The sequence below is a fragment of the Cyclopterus lumpus genome, chromosome 25 (assembly GCF_009769545.1).
Source record: "Cyclopterus lumpus isolate fCycLum1 chromosome 25, fCycLum1.pri, whole genome shotgun sequence".
Lineage (NCBI taxonomy): Eukaryota > Metazoa > Chordata > Actinopteri > Perciformes > Cyclopteridae > Cyclopterus > Cyclopterus lumpus.
In genome coordinates, this window is record NC_046990.1 from 10,208,501 (window position 1) to 10,228,694 (window position 20,194).

Consider the following 20,194-nt stretch of genomic DNA (forward strand, 5'->3'; position numbering starts at 1 on the left):
GACCCCTCGTGGTGGAATCCGTCAAGTAGACAGTAGAGTACAAACTGATGGTGTCGCTAGAGGAGGAGTCAGGGGATCACCACACTCAGGACTTCATGGCGAGCCGTCAAGTAGCTCCGGTCCCAAGTGGTGGACTAAGTGACCGACAGAACGCCTTCAAACGCCAGGCAACGGCAGCCAGAGCTGTCTGTCCTTCTGGCTGAAACGGTGCGGCGCTCGCCAGCTGGAAGCCTCAGTAATGAGCGCTCCAAGAGGAAGCGCGGCGAACCATCAGTTCATTTGATTTCAATAGCATCCTTCTGGATACTTCGGTGGCTCTGGCGCAGGGTAGTTATTTCCAGTGCGAGAGTTTAAGACGTATGATTGTTCTTGCGCTAACTTCCCTGCTCCACCACCTCATCCTCTTATGATTATGATCAATTATCCACTTATAATTAGAGCCTGGCAGTAACTCAGCTTATGGGCCCTGGCACTTTATATAATAGCCTGTAATAATGCTGTCAGTCACATTTCATATAGTCCACACTTTTCAGGCTCGAGCATCCGCTGAAATTAATACTCCAGTCAGAAATATGTCACTGCAACCAACAAAGCTGTAACAGAAAGGGCTCCTTTGTAATGATATTATCGATGAGCTGCGAGAGGGAAAAGAATAAAGATGTGATTAAACTTGGGTGATTCTTGTGAGAGACGATTGGGACTTTAGCAGCAAGAAATAAGACACGTAAACTGTTGATGAAAATATGCAAATTATTCCACCCACTGAAGGAAATTTATGAAGTATGAAATTAGTCAACACTGTTTCGGCGTCTTCTCTTATCCCCTCTCTCTCTCTCTCCCTACCTGACCCCATTCAACTGTAGTTTGAGAAATAGAGCAGAGCAAACCGTCTGAAGAGCCACTTCCTGTTGTGTACTTAAGATCCCTGTCACGTGATCGTGTCAGTTGAGGCGGGTGCGCGAGGCCAGCAATGCGGGGAGGGAATATGGTGGCACTGCTGATCCCGCTGATGTGAACATGCCCCCCCCCCCCCCTCCCCCCCACACACACACATACACACCCCCCGGCCCCCACCCACGCACGCTGATTGTGTAAAGTGTCGACTCAGACGGTGTGGCGTCAGAGACCCCCGAGCCCTGCACGCCTCATGCACACACACACACACACACACACACACACACACACACACACACACACACACACACACACACACACACACACACACACACACACACACACGTGCCGGGTGGTGCACAGTGTCAGCCATAGATACATCGTGGACATGATAATACCCCACCTGCCCTCAATTTATAATTCATTGCAAGTCAATATAGGTTTATGGGGTTTAAGAAGGAGAATGAGTCGATTATCAAACTCATGGATTTTGCGTACGAATTGAATATAAAATCCCATTTTTATAAATAAGTTGCTTATGTGTTAGGGGTTTGCGGTGTCACTCGAACAAGCACACCCGTACATGTTTCTGAAGACATCATGGATTGCATTTTATTTCTTGCCTTTATGAGGATATACAGTCTCTGTCAAGATCACCAACCCCAGGTCCTACTTTTTAATTCATAGCTGACTAACTTGACGTGCCTTTTGAATTTCCACTTGACTCACATGCTCTTTGTCTCTTTTCTTTACTCAGGTGAAGGATATGGAGCTACATGACCTGGACGCTGCTAATGTGCTCACCAACTGAAGACGATGACGAGAAGATAAGAAGAAGAAGAACATGCGCGTGGTGGGACAATAACCCTGATGGAAAGACCCCTCGGAAGCACAATGACGACCTGGAATTGAGGGGAAAAAAAAACTCCCTTTATTTAGACAAAGATAATATAAAATCTCATGCATGATTCATGTGCCTGGGACTCATTTAGGATGAAAAACATTTGACTTCCTGTGACTAAATAAATGATACGTCTGCATACGTTGCCTTCTATGGCGCCAGTGGCACACAGCTAGCTTGAGCCCGACTGCTAGCAGAAGATGGATAGATGGTGGTGCATCCAGTAACTGGAGAGTGCTAAATGAGCTGCTGTGTAAGCAGCTTGATTTCTGGATGATTGAAGGCAGACGGCATTTTAACTGACCAACAAAGGCACGCCAGACATCCCTAGATGTGCAACTGCAGATAGCAATAGGTTTGGGGGTTTTATTGAGCTTGGGACAAGCCAGGTAGAAGGGGGTACTTCGGTTCAGACGATGAATCGCAGAGAGAGCGTGGAGGTGATGGAGACCCAGGCGGGAGGGAAGGAGAAGCTTGTCGGAGACCAGGTCCACAACGAGGTCGATGGCGACGAGGACAAAATCCCCGGGGCGTACGACTGCAACGTCTGCGGACGCAGCTTCCCGTTCCTCAGCTCCTTGTCGCAGCATATGAGACGCCACACTGGCGCGCGCCCTTACAAATGCCCCTACTGTGACCACAGGGCCTCCCAGAAGGGCAACCTCAAAGTTCACATCCGCAGCCACAAACTGGGCACGCTCTCGAGCCACCACTCCAACAACGAGGACGAGGAGGGCGTCGCCGAGGAGGAGGAGATGAGCGTTTCAGAGGGCCTCGACGGAGGCACGAGTCCAACCAAGAGCAGCTCAGCCTGCAACCGGATGATCAATGGGGATAGCGGCGAGGAGGGTAGGAGGAAAGGGCCTGGGAGGACCCTGAAAAGAGAGAAGCTTGCTACCGGCCAGAGGCCTTACTGTTGCCGTCTGTGCGGCTACGAGGCCAATCGAGAAGACCAGCTCCTCAGCCATATTGAAAAGGTCCACATAACAGCAGACGCAGAGGAGGAGGCCGCTGCTAAGGAAGAGGTCATGCCCGAACCGGATGTCGCCCCACCCCAGAGCGACGGGACCTTCCCCTGTGAGACCTGCGGCCAGGTCTTTAGCCAGGCCTGGTTTCTTAAGTCACACATGAAGAAACACGCAGGGATCCTGGACCACTGCTGTCGTATTTGCGGCAGGCGGTTCCGCGAAGCTTGGTTCCTCAAATCGCACATGAAAACCCACAACACCAAATCCAGGTCACGGTCAAAAGCGGATCCCGCGGAGCTTCCGGCCACCATCAACGATGTTGCCCAGGACCCTGAAATTGCCACTGGCTCTATTGCATCCACCTATCAAATGTGTTCCAAATGTGGGAACCTGTTCCATAACAGAGAGAGTCTGAGGGCCCATGAGAAAATCCACAGTCTCAGCTATGGCAAGAAATCCCAGAGCCAATGCAGTGATGACGAGGACTCCCCAGCTGCTAAGAGACGTCTCATTGACTTCTTAAACCTCAAGCCTGTTGAGGAAAAGACCTTGAATGAAGAAGAGGAGAGCGAGAAGAAGATGCTCGGTCAAAGAATCCCAGAGCTAGATCCAGTTTGCAGCTACCAGGCCTGGCAATTAGCTACGAAAGGAAGGGTTGTTGAGCCAGTGGAGCCGAGTTACAAAGCCTCCTATGGGGGAGGAAGTATGGGGGAGGAGGCCCTCGCCGGAGCTGCGGTGGTTTTTGAAAAGGAGAGCAGCCGCTATGTCCTGCAAGGTCAAGTGAAACGCGGCTCGGGCCGACGCAGCAGCTCCGGTTTGGGAAGCCACGCTTCTTCAGGGGACCGGTCACCGGAGAGCCTCAGCGACTCCGAGTACCGGCCTTCGCCTCGCCAGGACCGCCGGCGGCCGTCTTCCTCCAAGTCCAACGAGTGCTTCGAGTGCGGGAAGGTGTTCCGCAGTCGGCACCAGATGATCGTCCACCAGCGGGTCCACAGGAAGGACGGAGGTAGGGCTTCGGCAGGAGACAAGGAAAGAACTACAAGAGACGACCGATGGGGCTTTACCAGTGATCCAGATTCAGGCTCCCCGAGCCGGCCGAGCACCCCGGGGTACGGAGACTCTCCACCGGCCTCCACCCTTGGAAACCAGGCCTCAGAGATGGGTACCGCAAACTCTGGAGAGATTGCAGGTAGGTCTAAAACTTTTAAATGATTATCTAAGATAAAATAAATACTGAAGAATTTGATGCGGGTATCCGTATTTTGGGAATTACGGCTTAATTTACTGTTTTAAAACAGGAAAATGTTCCAGCTATGCAAGCAGATGAATGGTTCACACACCAGTTCACTAATAGAAGCGCCTCTCTGGAGCATTTTTATGAGCAGAAATGACTGTCGCCCTTTTCAAGCCTCCCACTCAAGGCCCCCGCCTCTGTCACTCTGTAGTAATCATCTGTTGATGAAATGTGCTTTGTGTCGGTGCAGCTCCTCAGCTCCTCAGACTCCACGGAGTGGGAGCTGGAGCCACCGTGTGGCAACACGTCAGAATTACATCTGGCATTTTTGTCATGCTATCGTATGTGGTTAATAAACTTTAGTAAACCGAAATCTCTGTTTACAAACGGCGAGCAATAAAGACCCCGCAGTTTACTGAAGGTTTTGGAATGCCTATCATTATTTTTTTTCCAACCTCCACAACCAATAAACACCGCGAAAGAAAACCTACCCATGCAAGGGCAAAAACCCCATAATCACAGCTGTTAAAGGGAGGATTCCTGTGTACGCAGCGCGTCAGAGATCTCTGGCTTTTGTCTTTCGACTCCCAGACTCACGGGAGAGGTGAGGATAGTGGATGGCTAAGCATCGTGGCGATGGCCTCCATTCCTCCCTGTTAGTACAGACGTTCAAAAATAGCAGTAACATTTCTTCAGGCCTGATCGAGCTGTGTGCTATTTCAGGTCTTCCTGTCTCAGGAAACTCCCCCCCACCCCCTTATCTGTGCGAGAATATGTCTTATGCTCTCCTTTTTTACATCTTTTCATGCCCGTGAAACTCTTCTTGTTCCCGTTTACGCTTTCCAGGTCCTCTTTTACGTGTTTATTGTATGACAACCGATTATTAGTTACGACGCATAATAACAGTTCTGAAAAGCGAGCGGTTAAAGAGGTGGTTAACTTCTAATAATTCATATACTGTGTATATTATTCGCTCTCTCTCCCAACCCACACATTGCACAACCTGGTGTCTGGTTTCAGAAAGTGCATTTGGGACACGGGATCTTTTTTAGCTCGACGTATACACACGAAACACAAATGTATGCAATACATCGGACGACGCATTCCTTTTGACGAAGCGTATTTATGTGTGCAGAAGACGGCTCCTGTCCACCCGTCCATCCTTTCTCTCCCTGCCTCCCTGCCCCCCCCCCCCCCCTCGGACTCTTTCCTAATCTCTAAGGTTACCTCCTGTGACACTCCAACTGTCACTCATCCACTCTCCTTACCATTGAGCCAGCCGGGCTGCGCGACGTCTGAGGGATTGGTTATTTATAGAGTCACCTCCCGATGGAGGAGGGATGCGGGCGGTTGGGCAAGAGACACTCAGAGGACGCTCTGTAGTTGCGAATACTCCGATGTCCCTCACAGCTCTACCTTTTTTTTGGGGGGGGGGGGGGAGGTAGATGATAAGTGGCCCGACTCGATAGACCGATCCGTTCTGATTCAGGATCAGACTGATGCTTTTGGATGTGAAGAGCAATACAATATGTTAAGCTGTTCATCATCAGGTTATCCAATTCTTTGACTTTAACATGTCAATAACCGGATAATAAAAGGCCGATATCGGCCTCATAAACACACACCAGCCTCCCCACTGAAACGGCTCCACCTTGGCAGAGTTTGGGCCAGTGCTGCCAACAGGAAGCCGAATGAAAAACAGATGGCATGTTACTGGTGTTATTGTGAACACGAGGAAGGTAGTAGGGGAGTAGCGTGATGCCATACGTACGTGTATGTGATAGATATAATGACCCAGGCTTGAGGGTTTATGTTCAGCACCTCAGATTTTATGCTTAAAGGATTTTCATTCGTTTTACATTACTTTAAATTTAATAACCTTTAACATTCAATGCTTTAATACTTATCCTACTACCGTAATACCTATTTGTATTTGTATCTTTATTCTCTTATCTCTTATCTTCATTTGACAACAGTCAAATTCACTTGTAAAGAAAGATGGATCACAGTCGCCACCTTGTGGGGAATCCATAGAGCTGCACTTCAGGAATCAGGAAGCAATATTAGTACAACAATGAATTCTTTACAAGGATTAAACCAACTCAGTGAGATTCATAGCACCCCGATTGTTTAATTTGACCAACTGTGTTGATTCAACTCTACTGCGCCGTTTAATATTATTATTTATTAATGGTAATTGTCTCACACCATCTGGACCATGACACATTACCAATCGACAACTCTCTGAGACTATTACAGCGTCGATATGAATCGCTGCACAAATATCAAATCCTTGAAACAATATCTGATGATGATGGATGTAATTCTCCATTGTTTATTCTTCTGTTGATATGTGTATTGTGCTTGTAAAAGTAGAAGTAATAGTTTTATTTCAGGATACGTTGACATGTAAAATGAAAGGAGGAGATATATGGAAATACTGTCCAATACTGCAGCCTGGTGGCTGTTCAGCAAACCTACATCTGGATGGAACAATATGAATGTGGCCCAATCAGCTGTCGTAATGAACTCTGATTTATAGCTGGCAGTAGAGAGAAGAGCATAATGTCAATTCAAGGTCAATTCCTTCGCAGTCATTGACCTGTCTGTTGTCTTTCCTTTCTCCCCACAGATGAGAAGCCTTACATCTGCAGCCTTTGTGACTTTGTCACCTCAGAGTTGCAGTCCTACTTGACTCATGTTCGTGTGCAACACCCGGCTGCTCCCAGAGACAGACCCAGCCCCATTCCCAGCCCCAGCTCCAGCTCGGACAGAGGCACCCCGAGTGGTTATCCCAAGCTGAAGAGAGCTCTTCTACAGGGGTTGAGCAACTCGGCGTCCCCCCCTGCTTACCTCTCGGCTCGATCCTCCCCGCTCAATCCCGGCCTGACCCCCGTGGATCTATGTGTGAGGGCTGAGGGCTGCAGGGGCGTAGCCTCCCTAACCCAGGACAGGAAGAGCCTCCCAAGCCACAAGTGCTCCTTCTGCTCCCACTCCACCCGCTACCCAGAGGTGCTCTGGATGCACCAGACTGTGGCTCACCGCATCAACAGCAGCAGCTCCAATCTGGCCCCTAAATGGGCCCTGAAAAACGGCTCAAAGGGCTCCAGAGACAACTTGTTATCCCCCAGGAGACGCACTGGTCCCCCGCCGGTCCTGGAGGGGAAGGAATGCCCCCCGCTGCCTCCACTGATGCGTGCCCAGCGTACCCAGCCCCCAACCTACTCCAGTGAGGTTCTGAAGAAGAGCAGGCCAGCCAGTCAGCCAGCCATGCCATCATCCTCATCCTCCTCCTCCTCCTCCTCCTCCTCCTCCTCCTCCTCTACCCCTTCCTCCTCGCTCTCCAAGGGCTCCTCATCCACCCAAGCTGGGAGAGTCCCAGTCCGGCCAGGCAGCAGCAGCAGCAGCAGCAGCAGCACCGTCAGACACATGGAGGACCAGAGTCATCAGTCTCGCTTCAGACCCAAAGTGGATATGTACCCTCGGGGAGGCTCATCCTCTTCCTCCAGCTCCATGGAGAAGAGCACTGGTGCCCTCTCCCGTTCGTCGGCCCCGAGCCCCAGCTCTGCTACCGCGTCCCGGATTGCTGACCGCTACTTGATGCCCCAAGAGGGCCTCGGCTTCATGCTGTCCAGCAAACATGGCCTCGCCGAGTACAGCCGAGCGAGGGGTTCCCCTCATCAGCCGCTTCCCAACTCCCACGGCCAAGGCCGGGCTAACGCGACGAGGCCCAGCACCATCGCCCACAGCTCCAGAGCCTCCCAGGTACATGGAGTTACCCTGCTGAATTCTTCTTCTACTTCCTCCTCCTCCTCCTCCTCCTCCTCTACGCCTTTGCCTTCAGAGGCTCGTGGAGAAGTGAAGCAGGAGCCAATCGCAGAGACAACAGAGATGCCAACGGACATCCTCGGCTTCCTCAAAAACTACAACCCCCATGAGCTGGCTGCCCTGTACCACCGCTGGGGTGCAGCCAATGCACTGATGGATCCCACTGGTAGGGAGAAATTGAACATTATTGTTGAATTTGTTGATTTATTGAGGTTGTGTGTGTGTTTTCTTTTAAGTCTTTGCAATACCTTCGTTCGAAACGGGCTCTATTCGAGAAAGTCCAGTTAAATCCCCCCGTTATCAGTTCACATACAAAATGCCCAGAGGATGTCTGCGTTGGAGAAAATGCCAAATGTCAGGAGTTGAGGAGACTTTTCCAGTGACTTAGCGTTTTGTTTTGAGCTGTCATGAGTAGAATCGCCTGAACTCGACAGGCCCAACCAGGCGAGGACACCCGCAGTAGAGGATCCAAACCCAACGCACGAGCCGCATTCAATCATATGTGTATTTATCCTCCCCGACACATGCCGACTCACTCGCTCACACTAACTCGCCATCTGGCAGGAAGTGATTGACAGACACATGCGGCGCTCGATTCCGACAAGCTTCTGAATAATGAAGAGAGGCGATCCATTAAATGGGCACACACACACACACACACACACACACACACACAACCTGTGTGCGTTTGCATGTTTGTGAGACATGATGTATCTGGGGCAGCGTGTGTGTCCGTGCATGTGTGGCCATATGTGCTTGGGCCTTTAGATGCAAAATGAGTGTTTGTGAGTGTGTGTTTTTTTTTCTTCTTTCATGTGAGAGACGTGAGAGAACCTTTGCTGCTCTCAGGTCTGCGAGGCATGCCTAGTCTCCAGCTCCACTCTCCCAGAAAGCTGTCACAAACTGTTTAGGTCACGGCTCTGCCTGACGAGAGCACTCGCACAGATGCGAACGGAGGGAGGCGGAAAAAAGCGAGAGAGCGAGGGAAAAAAAAAAAATAAGAGGCAAAGAGAGAGAGAGAGAGAGATGAGACAGAATAATTACCCCACCAGCTGCTTTGGAAATGGTCATTACCGAACACGCGTATTATTTGCCCATTTTCGGTTGTGTCTCTAAGGTCAAGTGGGGCTGTATGGAGCCAGAGGTCAAAGACAACAGCCCCAGAGCAGACGCGTGACATCGCTGTCACCCGTCCAGGCGCATATCGTCACGATCCGCCTTAGCCCTTTGAGTCACATGCTATAAAGTGACCTTTTTTGAGCAACTGAGTCTTTCTCCCGTTTCTCCCTGTTTTATGTGTATGAGTGTGTATGTGTGTGCGTGTGTGCGCCTGCTTGTGTTTTCCGTCCAGCTCTGTCTTGTCTTTCATTAGTGCATCAGTGAGAAGGGCTGGCGGCCCCGGAGTAGAAGTAGAGTATCCAGAGGCCGGCAGCCGGGCTGCCAGAGACACTCTCTGTCACCTCCTCCGCCTCCCCGTCCTGCTTTGTCCCTCTGATCCCCGGCATTGTTTCGCACACACACACACACACACACACACACACACACACACAAACATACGCACGACTATTGGGCACCGCCCAGGTATATGGCCGCCGTTGATGCTATGGGTGTTGATGCCGGGGGTCCGTGCAGTAGGAATCCCCCTCGCCGAAAAAAAGCTCCACCGAACCCCCGAGGCCTGTTATCTGTCAGCAGGAGAGGTCACAGGAGAGGTCACAGGTGCACGTGCACGTGTACACGTGCGGTGTTTTTGTGCACGAGCGCGTGTATCGGTAGTGGCCACAATGACATGAAGTGGATCCAACTATCTATAACAACAGGTTTATTTGCTGAATGGCTTTTTCTAAATGACCTCTTCAATAAGCTAATATCGGGCCCGCTAATGTATTATTCTAGCTCCATAAAAACATGTATTTGGTTACCTGGAATTAACATAATTGTGATCTTGGGTGGTACACAGTTCATTTGAGGAGGTTTTAATATCATCTCAGGGGGAATGACTTGATATAAAAGAAGAATACTGGACGGTAAATACCGACGGAGCCAAGAAAGTAAAGCAAATCTAACAACGATGTCATCTCTTCCCCACCTCTACGAGGAGGCCGACTTTCCATTTACACGTCGTCAGGTGACAGGACGTGAAGTCATCCAAATTCAACAAGTTTCTTTTGCCATTTAAGGCCATTGACATGTAAATTGTGAGTGTGTGCGTGTGTGTGTGTGTTTGTGTGTAGCCAGACTATGCCTCACTTTCCTCTCTTGGACCAAGCGCACACATATACAACTCTTAAAAACACACACACACACACCTGACATGTGACACACGGGCAGCGGAGCGGGCACATCACAGCCGGGGCGTTTTAATTGCCTGTAATTTATGCGGTGTGTGTGTGTGTGTCTGGCTGTCAGCCTGTGAGATGATGCTGTGTGACAGCTGCAGTCCAGCCCCTGGAGCTGGCCGCTCATAATGACACATTAGACATACTAATGATGCCTGCGTGTGCGAGTCCACTACTGACTACTACCCACCTCCACCGCTACAGCCGGGCTCTCGGCGTGCACGTACGCCCACTCACTTTCTGCCCATTTCTGACCTTTTCAATCTGAAAATGTGTCTTCCGCCCTCGGAATACACTGTTGCTTGGTGTCCACCTTTTCCCCCACCGCTCCTCTCGAGTCAAAAGACACACGTGAAATATCCCACAGCAATTCATAAGCACGCACAAAATATAATGCCAAAAGAAAGGAAAAAAAACAATACGAAACACAATAACAAGTAATATTAGCATCTATAAAATGCGACATTGCATCGTGGTATCGTTTGCAGAAAGTTGAGCGTTACTTTTCTTTTTTTTTCTTCATTATGGAATAAAAAATAGAGGATTTTTAGGGCATCACACACTATACAGGATGCCATTCTCATGTTCAGAATTATGAAACTCTCATGAAATGGTAGAACAAAATAAAAGTTGACTGAAAATACAGCTGTATATCATTTGATCTATATATATCCCACCTGTTTTGACCACTTTATATTGAACCTGTGATTGGACTACAATTTACTCTGCGGTACTTTGTTTAATCGTACGTCTCTCTCTGTGTGTGTGTGTGTGTGTGTGTGTGATCAGGGATGCTGAAGTCTCTGATGCGGCATGGGCAGTATTTCTGCCATGAGTGCGGGAAGAGTTTCAGTCAGCCCAGCCACCTGCGCACGCACATGAGATCCCACACAGGTAAATGCAGCCACAAGACGGACACACACACACACACGCACACACACACAGATCGCATACGTACGCGCACCTCCAGCTCGATGGAATGATGTAAACACAACTTTAAACCCTTTGTTGACTTTGGCCTTCATTGTTCCTTGAAACATCCGTATTCAATGTCAATATATACGTGTAGAATAATCCAAAAGTCTGCCACTATTATTCACGTATTACTGGATGTTCCCATTTTTTCCGGCCACTCCTTTCAATAGCCACTCATTCCCGTGCCACCTGTGCACGTGCATCACCCCCTCCCCCCCCTCCCTGTCGCATTTATTTATTCACCCACAAACGCTCACATGAAGTCCAGAGAATATATATATATATGCATGGGTATTCGCATTCTCATATCTCATCGCCCCGACTCTCCATACGTCCCTGCATTCTCCAGAAAATAAATCAAAAGCAGATATTTTTTGTTCAGCGGAGTGTGACAGGCGGTCCGCGAGTCCCTCCCCGCCCTGGGCCGGGCAGCTGTCTCTATTTTTTTAAAAAGTGAAACGTGATTTGCTCCGGATACTGACCTGTGACAAATTGTATACATTATTAATCACATGTCAATTAGAGAGATGGATCTGCGCATTCTAATGAAGCATAACAGCATTTGTCCACGCCAACCTTATGAATACCATTTGCATGCACCCCGACACAATTCACTAAACACCTCGGTTTAGACATCCTGCCTTTTCCTCCCCTTTCTCCATTTCCTGTTTACTTTAATCTCCTCTCCTCTTCCTTGTTTCCTCTAGTCTCACTTCTTCCCTTCCGCCTTCCTTCCTGGCATCTCACTTGTCTCCTGTCCTCGTTCCTTCTCCTTCCATCTCCTTGTTTCCTCTCATCTCCCCGTTCCTCCTGTCCTCTTCCTCTTCCTTTCTTTCTTTCTTTCGTGTGTGTCAGACTTTTTCTTTTCTCCTCTCCCTCTTCTGTTTCCCGTCATTCCTTCTACTCTCCAGTTATTTCCTCTTCTGCCTCATCTCACCTGCTCTTCTCTACACACCTAATACAGTCTCTCCTTTCCATCCCCCCTTTTTCCCTCAAATCTTTCTTCTCATCTCACCTTTTCTCCTCTCGCCTGTCCTTCTCGCTTTTGTCTCCTCTCCTATTTGTCTGCCTTCCTCCTCCTCCTCCTCCTCCTCCTCCCGTGCTGTCATGTCCATCAACCGGGCCCGGCAGTGATCAGAGTAGACAATGAGATAAGTAGCTTCTTTATAGAGAGTGTGAATGATATGTGGCACAGCCAGTGATTCTAAGTGACAGAGGCCAAATGGTAAGTGATGCAGCGCTCAGCTTCCCCCCAAGCCCTGCTCTAAACACACACACACACACACACACACACACACACAGGCCCATGCAAAGGGTCCGTAAACACTCGCAGAGGCTGTAATTAATGTTGTCACCGACGGTTGTCTTCAGCGCGGACGTGCACACGCAGAAAAGGCCAGCCACCCCGAGGCCTCGATTAACATGCGTCATATTAAATCACTGACTTGCCTCCACCAGGTTCCATCACCATCACCGCCATCACCATCATCATCATCATCATCAACATCATCACTGCCAGCTCCCCTCTATTAGCGAGGGCGCTGGTGGCAAACGCTAGCGCGTGCGGGTCGCGGTGGTGGTGGTGGTGCAAGGAGAAAAGACAAATGCTTGTGTGGATGTGGTAGAGCTTTTAACCGAATGCCCTACTCCCCTTCCTCTCCCCCCACCCCCCTCCCCTTCCTCCTTCTCCCCCCGACAGTTGGGTTTGATTTTAACGGACTCCACAGAGGTACTGACGCTCACACCACCGCTTCTGAGGCTCCCAAACAAGTATGTGGCACGATGGCTAACCACTGGGCTCCCTCACCGCTTCTGCACGTGTCGTGTTCTACGTGTCTCACCTCCGCATGTGTGTCTGTGTCAATACCCCCCCCCCCCCCCCCCCCCCCCCCACACACACACACACACACACACACACACACACCATCCCTTTTGTGAGTGTTTTTTTTCCACATGTGGCACTCTCTGCACCTGGCTCATATGCTGCTGGATCACACCTGACATTGATTGCGTGTATCCAGTGTACACACACCAGAAGTCTCATTATAAAAAATAATTTATATATATATTTTTTTTTTTTTTTGTGGTCATAATTACATTTGAAGGGTTACCGGTTATTTTAGTAGGTGAGGAAAAAGTTATCACATGCTTGTAAATGTCACCTAAAAGCTAGACGTGAAAATGGGTTAAAAAATGGAAGAAACTTAGAAGAAACTTAGTCCCCGTAGTTTCTTTTAATGTCTTTAAAGAGTTGTTAGAGTCACTCATTGAGACGGAGGAGGAGCAGACGAGTAAATCCGTTCTGCTCTGACATTCGGAGGGAGCCGGGTTCCACGAGCAGCGCCTCCATCTTAATTAATCACACACACACACACACACACACACACACACAGGACTCAGATTTACCGCACGCGATGAATGATGGGAGCGGGCGCGGCGGAGGGGTCCAATTAGATGGAGTGTTGACGCTGCTTTACGGTGCCGATAACCTTTATTATAATGCAGCGCGGCGGTCCCGTCAGCGACGTTCCCCTCGCAGGACGACGTCGTGGAGGTTCTCGCTTTCTCCTCACGTCTCGCCCTCCACCCTCGCCCGTCTCTCCAGCTTTTTTTGTCTTCTTTTTTTTTTTATTCTTTCCTTTTTGGGAATTTTGTGTGATTAATTATACCTTTTTTTGTTGTTGTTTTTTTTATCTCTCCCCCCCCCTCCCTCTACCCCGCCGACCCCCTCCTCTTCTTTCTCTCCGCTGTGTTTTTGATGATGTATGATAACAGCTACACTTCCCTGTTCCTTCTTCAGGGAAGAAGGGTGTGGGAGGGGCACGGGGAGTCATTCGTTTTCCGGCTTTGATACTCTTCCATTTATCAAAATGATAATTAGGTGCAATTAAATGGCAATCTCATTTGTTTTGTTCAGGTGTGTGAGTTTTTTTCTTTTCTAATTTCTTAAAAAAATGCAGAGGTGTGTCTGTGCCGTTGTAGGTCAGTCTAATTAGAAGAGAGGGTACGGGTGTGTGTGTGTGTGGAAGAGTGTGTGGAAGTGTGTGTGGGGGCCATTGGGTGGTCCGGGTGATTGAGATAAATACACAGAGACGAAATTAGGACTGTTCAGACGGCGGACGCGTGGCGCACTTCTCCAGATGGCACGGACGAGAAAGAAATAGTTTGTCCATCTGGGTCAGCGTAGTTACCTTTTTAAGTGAAATCAGGTGTAAAAAATGAAACGCGAACGCTGCTCTCGACCTGCATAATATTCCCCCATTTCTACTTGAATGCTGCCATGTGTCTGTTTGTCTGTTTGCTACTTTCTGCATCCTTTTGATTCTCATCCGTCTCGCTAAACCCCCCTGTACATTCACAACCCTCTAAAAAGCCTTGACCCGTGTGTGACGCCCTCTCCAGGCCTCCACCTGACCTTTGCACTTACCGTGTGTGTGTGTGTGTGTGTGTGTGTGTGTTCCTCAGGGGAAAGGCCATTCTGCTGCCAGCTCTGCCCATACCGAGCATCTCAGAAAGGGAACCTAAAGACGCACGTCCAGAGTGTCCACCATATGCCTTTTGACAACAGCCGGTACCCAGACACAAGGAGCTGGCTACTGAGCCAACAGGAGGAAGAACCGCTGGCTGCCAAACACCCACCAATGCCACAACAACAACAACAACAACAACAACAACAACAGCAGCGGTAGAGACCATTTGATAGACCGGGATCCGGACTTGGGAACAGACTATTTAGGGGATCGCACATCCTGGAAAAACATCATCGCCCATTCCCCCCCAAAAAAATCAGAGGACTGGAAGTAGGACCCAAGACTCACGATAGACTCTTTTTTTTTGAGCCTCTCCTCTCCACCCGTCATCCTTTAAAGCCCTTTGAAGAATTTTCTACAATGAAGGGATTTTTTTCTTTTTAACAAGCAAAGCAGTTCTATAGGCAATTTTAAAAATCACAATGCAGGGCAGAGAGGAGTGTCTTATTTACTAACGGTAAATAAACGTAGGTGTCGGGTGTGCACACAGGTGAAGAGTGAGATTTAAAGTGTCTCGAAAAGCTGATTGATCTTTTGCTTCTTTAGTTTGAAGGCTGGCATCAAATTAAGCAGATTGTGTGTTTACAAATGACCTTAAAGGATTTCTGAAGACAGAAGCCCTCAAAATTCAAAGAGTTACCTCTTGCTGCCATTTCGGAGGTACCGACACGGGAAGTTGCCTCGTGCGGCTGCAAAGACGAACTGTACTTGAATGCAACTGCTTAGCGTTTTTAATCAAGGACTGTTGCATTGCATGGCTGCTGTAGTTGCCTCCCATTTTCTTTTTCTTTTTTTTTTTTTTAAAGCTTTATTGTATAAAGAGTTTGTGCATTCCTCAGGACACCAATCGTCAAGGGGTCGGCTGTCGCACACGGGGGAGAGCGGTCGTCCCGTAACCACAAGGTCCTCGGTTCGATCCCCGCTCTCCCCATTTAGTTGCATGTCGAAGTGTCCTTGAGCAAGACACTGAACCCCCCCCACCCCCAGTTGCTCCCCCGGGCGCTTCACTGCAGCCCCACTGCTCCTTAATAACTGAGGATGGGTCAAAATGCAGAGAAGAATTTCCCCACGGGGATCAATAAAGGATACATTATTAATTATTATAAGAGATGAGAGAGAAGATGCTCTGCAATTCCTCAACAGACAATTGACGCGTTGCAAGTGCTTTTTTCCTCGGGGGTTCGAGAAGATGACTTGTATCTGTCTGCGTGTGTGTGTGTGTGTGTGTGTGTGTATATACACATGTGTTAAACTCACTTCCCTCCACTCTGATGCTGTGTAGCTGATGATTAGAAGGACAGAGAGAGAGTTGGAGAGAGGTAGGATTAAAGAGAGAGAGAGAGAGAGAACGCTAATGGGGGTGTCTGCTTTAGTGCTCATTAAAAAGAGTGTGCGTTTTTAATAGCCTATATAAATGAGCGTACCATTTTTATGGTCATTCAATTATTGTCAATTTAAGAGGAAGGGACTGAGTGGAGGCAGTTTTCCTCCATAACTCCATCGCATTAAGGAGTGTTTCCGACCCCGACACTTCTGACTTTGAGTTTGACTGACTTCAGAACAGTGGGGACGACGGGGAGGCGCCGGCTCAGCGGCGGATCGCACAGATTGAACTCCAATACTCGTGCACTTGCAAAAGAGAAGATGGTACTGCAAGTGTTAACCGGCAAAGATGCACCTTGATTTCATATATCGCTAAAGTGCAACACTGACTCTTTGGCCTGTTGGTTTCTATGTGACGAACGCTTTGATACCCGAAACCAACCCAGTCTCTCTAGTGAAATGCCTGTCAGACGAAAATTATACCTCAGCGTCGATGTAGCCCGATTCAAAAACAAACTTCTTCTTCACACACTTGGTTTTCTACTCGTGTACACTGGTGAGAAGTTGTGTTCGCTCAGGCTAGCTGGTAACCCCCGTGCTAAGCTAAGCTAAGCTAAGCTAACAGGCTGCTTGCTGTATATTTAGTGGAGCGGTATCAATCGTCTCATCTCAATCGCAGCAAGAAAATGAGTAAGCGTATGTCCCAAAACTCTTCCTTTAAACCTGGAAGACGTCATATTTTTAACAGAATATAATTCAGCATGTTATGCATCAGCATGCACGTCCCACATAGCAAACAATCGGAGACGCGGGGCTGGTTTTGTGACCGAAGCGTTTTAAGCACATCGTCTCATACCGTCGGTCTAATTTCTTCAACGGTCGACGTGAAGATGTGCATTTCTGGGAAGAACGAGTAAGGTGGTCAGAGAGATAGAGAGAGAGAGAGAGCAGCCAGGAGGTCAGGAGGTCACGCTATCAGAGAGCTCAGGTATGATGGGACGAGATGGAGACGCTTTGAAGCCTTTAAATGAATTGACGAGCCGTCACGGCCTTAACACGGACGTGTGTCGAGGTCGGCTGACTCCTGTGTACTCCTCGCTCTACCTCCTTTGCAATGAAAGCCTGTTTTTAAGTGCATCGGCTGGTGTGAAGCCGGGGTTTCTCTCCTCATCGGCCTTGACACGTCGAGGGGGTGGGGGGGGAAGAGGAAGAAGAAGCAAGGCAGTTGAGACTTACAGAGCAAGAGTGGAACACGTGGAGACATTTTTAAAGTCCAAAATTCAAAACAAGTTACAAGATTACGGAGCATACATCTATTTTGAGACCTCAGCAGTTTTTTTCCCCCATGATGATGAAACGGTTGCTATACCAGTGGGTTTGTTGAGTTATGCATACAACGTCATGTGCTTGAATATGCCTAATAATACACACATGTGTATATTGAAGGCGTGGGTAGTGAAAAATACTTGAAACGGATACTCTAGCCTTCGAGGTAGTACTAATACCAATGTTGTACAGAATTCCCTTTAAGATTAACTCCTCAGTTATGAATTTGTACTCCGAAGTGTGACTTAGAAAAACTATGAAGCAGGAGTGAGTGTATATATGAACTGTTTATCTGTAATCCACTCTTACCAAACCCTTATATACAGCGGTAGAAACCAAATGGCATTACTAGTGCACTTAGACTATGTTACTGCTTTAACCCTTCTCATGTTGTCCAACTCTAGCTAAGGTTTCTTTGAGAGTGTCTTTTTAATGGTGCCAGCTAACACACTTCAATGTCATTTCTGGTTTAGAGGCTTTTTGTTCCATTGCATAGATAGTAATGGCAAACGGCTGTGCGGCACAGATTTTTTTAGCTTTGTTATCCTCATTGAAAGTTTCGACGATGCTAGGTGAAGTGCTTCATTTTTCATAGGAGTTTTTGTTGTTGTCTTTCTCTTTGCTAAACTGTAGGATGTGTTCAGTAGCTTGGCCATGGCTGCCCTCCCTGATGGGGCTGGCAGGTGTTGTTCTTTTCTTTCGGGTTGGGTTTTCATCTTGCCTCTTAAGTTGTATTATTTGTGTCCGTATTGCTTTTTTTTTTTTATGTGTTGTGAACTTCATGATTAATTTACCTTAGAAGACATTATTATTCCAAATGTATTTGGTTGATATCTGTATTTATTATCACTTCAAAAAGGATTAGAGGACAGAGGCAGACAGGACCGTTTGTTGAATTTGATTTTTCTGGCTTGTTTTTGTTTTTATACCGTGTAGTTTTCATGCCAGCAAACCCGATGTGAAAGCTCTACCTCGTCTGAGCCATTCTCAGTTCTGTTACACTTTTGTACATCATTTCAAAAAAAGATGTAATGTCATGTCCACAATAAACACACACAAAATGGCACCTGTTGGTCGGCGTTTCATCTGGTTTTGCTTGTTTGTTTAAAATCTACCTCGGCAACTGTGACTGAACACGTCCAAGTTTAGATGAAAAAGCTTCACACAGATTTGCAGTTTGCAAATGTTCCCTTTTTTTTTTCTTCTTCTTCTTCTCCTTTTCATCACACAATTTACAAACGCCCCCCAAAAAAGTGCACCGTCTCTGAATAAAAAAACAACAACTTGCATATTTTTTTTTTATTATTTCGTGCCACTCATACAACATATCTGTGCCATGGTCACTCGCTGTCATCAGCACTGTGCACACAAGCTGTATTGGTATATCAATCCTAAATATTCATGTCCACAGTCCACAACAACCTGCAACACACTTTGATTTTGCTATAATTGAGGTTTAAAATAAAATTGATAAAACCGTTCTTGGGATTTTACCCTAAAGTTACCTATATTGCCCAAGAGTGTTTGGTTTGTCTCCTCTGGGCTCCTGTAGAAACATGCCGGTGAGGTTATGAAGGGCTATACATGCAGGTTCGATTTACTGGAAGCTCTAAATGACCTATTTATTGATTCAAGACCACGGTTGCATGTAGTGTGGAACCTCATTTACATATAGTGCATACCTTTTGGATATTGACACCCAGGCAGTCGTTGCAGATTCCCAATGGGCCTTTTTATCTTCCAGTGAGTAACAAATAGCCCGTCTGTTGGTTGGTTTGTCCTACAATAGGTACTTTTTCTATATATCTGGTGTGATTCACATCCTCTATAAAAGGTATCTGCTTAGTTGGATGGATGAATAAATCTGACCAAGTCCGTCCAACATATTTTTAGTGTCTCATTATGGAAACACATGCTCCCGTAGAAGTATTCCCACAGTCACAACAAATGCTTTTCTCCAGCTATTTCATGCCACACGTGGGGGGTGGAGTCTTGCCACCTGACGACAAACAACGAGCTGGATGCTAATTGCATCTGTTTTTAATGAAGAACCCCCCCCCCCCCCCCCCCCCCCCCAAAAAAAAAAAACACACGTGGCTCCACACACGATTTACACGACCCCGCGGAAAGAAAAAGAAAGTGGTCGTGATTCATGAAGATGGGGTGAAAGCAGATCAGACCTCAGGCGCACTGCAAGCTGTTCCCTTTCATAGCACGTGACATGCTTGATGGATAGCGACTTTGATCTTCGCCCGGTTGGCACCTTGATGTCCGCGTGTGGCCGCGCGGGGTTGAAGTCGAGCTGCCAAGCAACGGCGATGAGAAACCCCTCACCCTTCAACTACCAGGGACCACCTAGGGACTCGTCGCTCCTCTGCCAGTCTCTTTCATGTTCCGTGTCTACGTGCACCATCTGTCTGTCGGTTTGAGCGACGGGTGAATGACAGGTTCCCTCTGAGAACATGGCACATAATGTTAATGCCAGGCAGGCCCGCGGGCTGAGAAAAGACTGCAGCTGCCCGTCACTCTTCCCGACCTCATCAGTCACCGCGAAAGGCAGACGTTACGGCCCTGAGCTCCCCGGAAAAACCTGTTCGCTGACATCTCTCCTTTCTGTCACACGGCGGAGAGAAGCTGACTGACTGACTGACTGACTGACTGAGGCAGGAAAATACGCCACATGTCAGGCTGACTCAGATTTGACGGACAGGTGCGGTTGGGGAACACAGTATATGTATGTGTCGCAAAAGAAAAGCCATTGTTGTTCCCTTTGGAAGTCTTTGGGTTCATACCTACAGGTAACGTCAGAATATGTAGAAGTTTTTTTTAATTTGTTACCTGTTTGAATGCACGTCTGTTATATGTCCGGGAACAAC

At 48.0% G+C, this 20,194-nt stretch overlaps 1 protein-coding gene across 7 annotated transcripts in view; it reads left to right on the top strand.

The window, feature by feature from the left end:
• Positions 1 to 15,647, top strand: part of znf516 (zinc finger protein 516) — a 37,443-nt gene extending 21,796 nt beyond the window's left edge. For 6 of the 7 annotated variants that reach the window (XM_034528539.1, XM_034528541.1, XM_034528544.1 and 3 more), the window contains 5 exons: positions 1,652 to 3,952; positions 6,630 to 7,991; positions 10,954 to 11,058; positions 12,839 to 12,909; positions 14,605 to 14,784. In XM_034528539.1, the coding sequence (XP_034384430.1) occupies positions 2,212 to 3,952; positions 6,630 to 7,991; positions 10,954 to 11,058; positions 12,839 to 12,909; positions 14,605 to 14,664 (3,339 nt within the window). In that variant the 5' untranslated portion in view covers positions 1,652 to 2,211 and the 3' untranslated portion in view covers positions 14,665 to 14,784. Of the gene's footprint in view, positions 1 to 1,651; positions 3,953 to 6,629; positions 7,992 to 10,953; positions 11,059 to 12,838; positions 12,910 to 14,604 lie in introns of all 7 variants that reach the window. The other variant, XM_034528546.1, reaches the window with a different exon arrangement.
• The last annotated feature ends 4,547 nt before the right edge of the window (positions 15,648 to 20,194 follow it).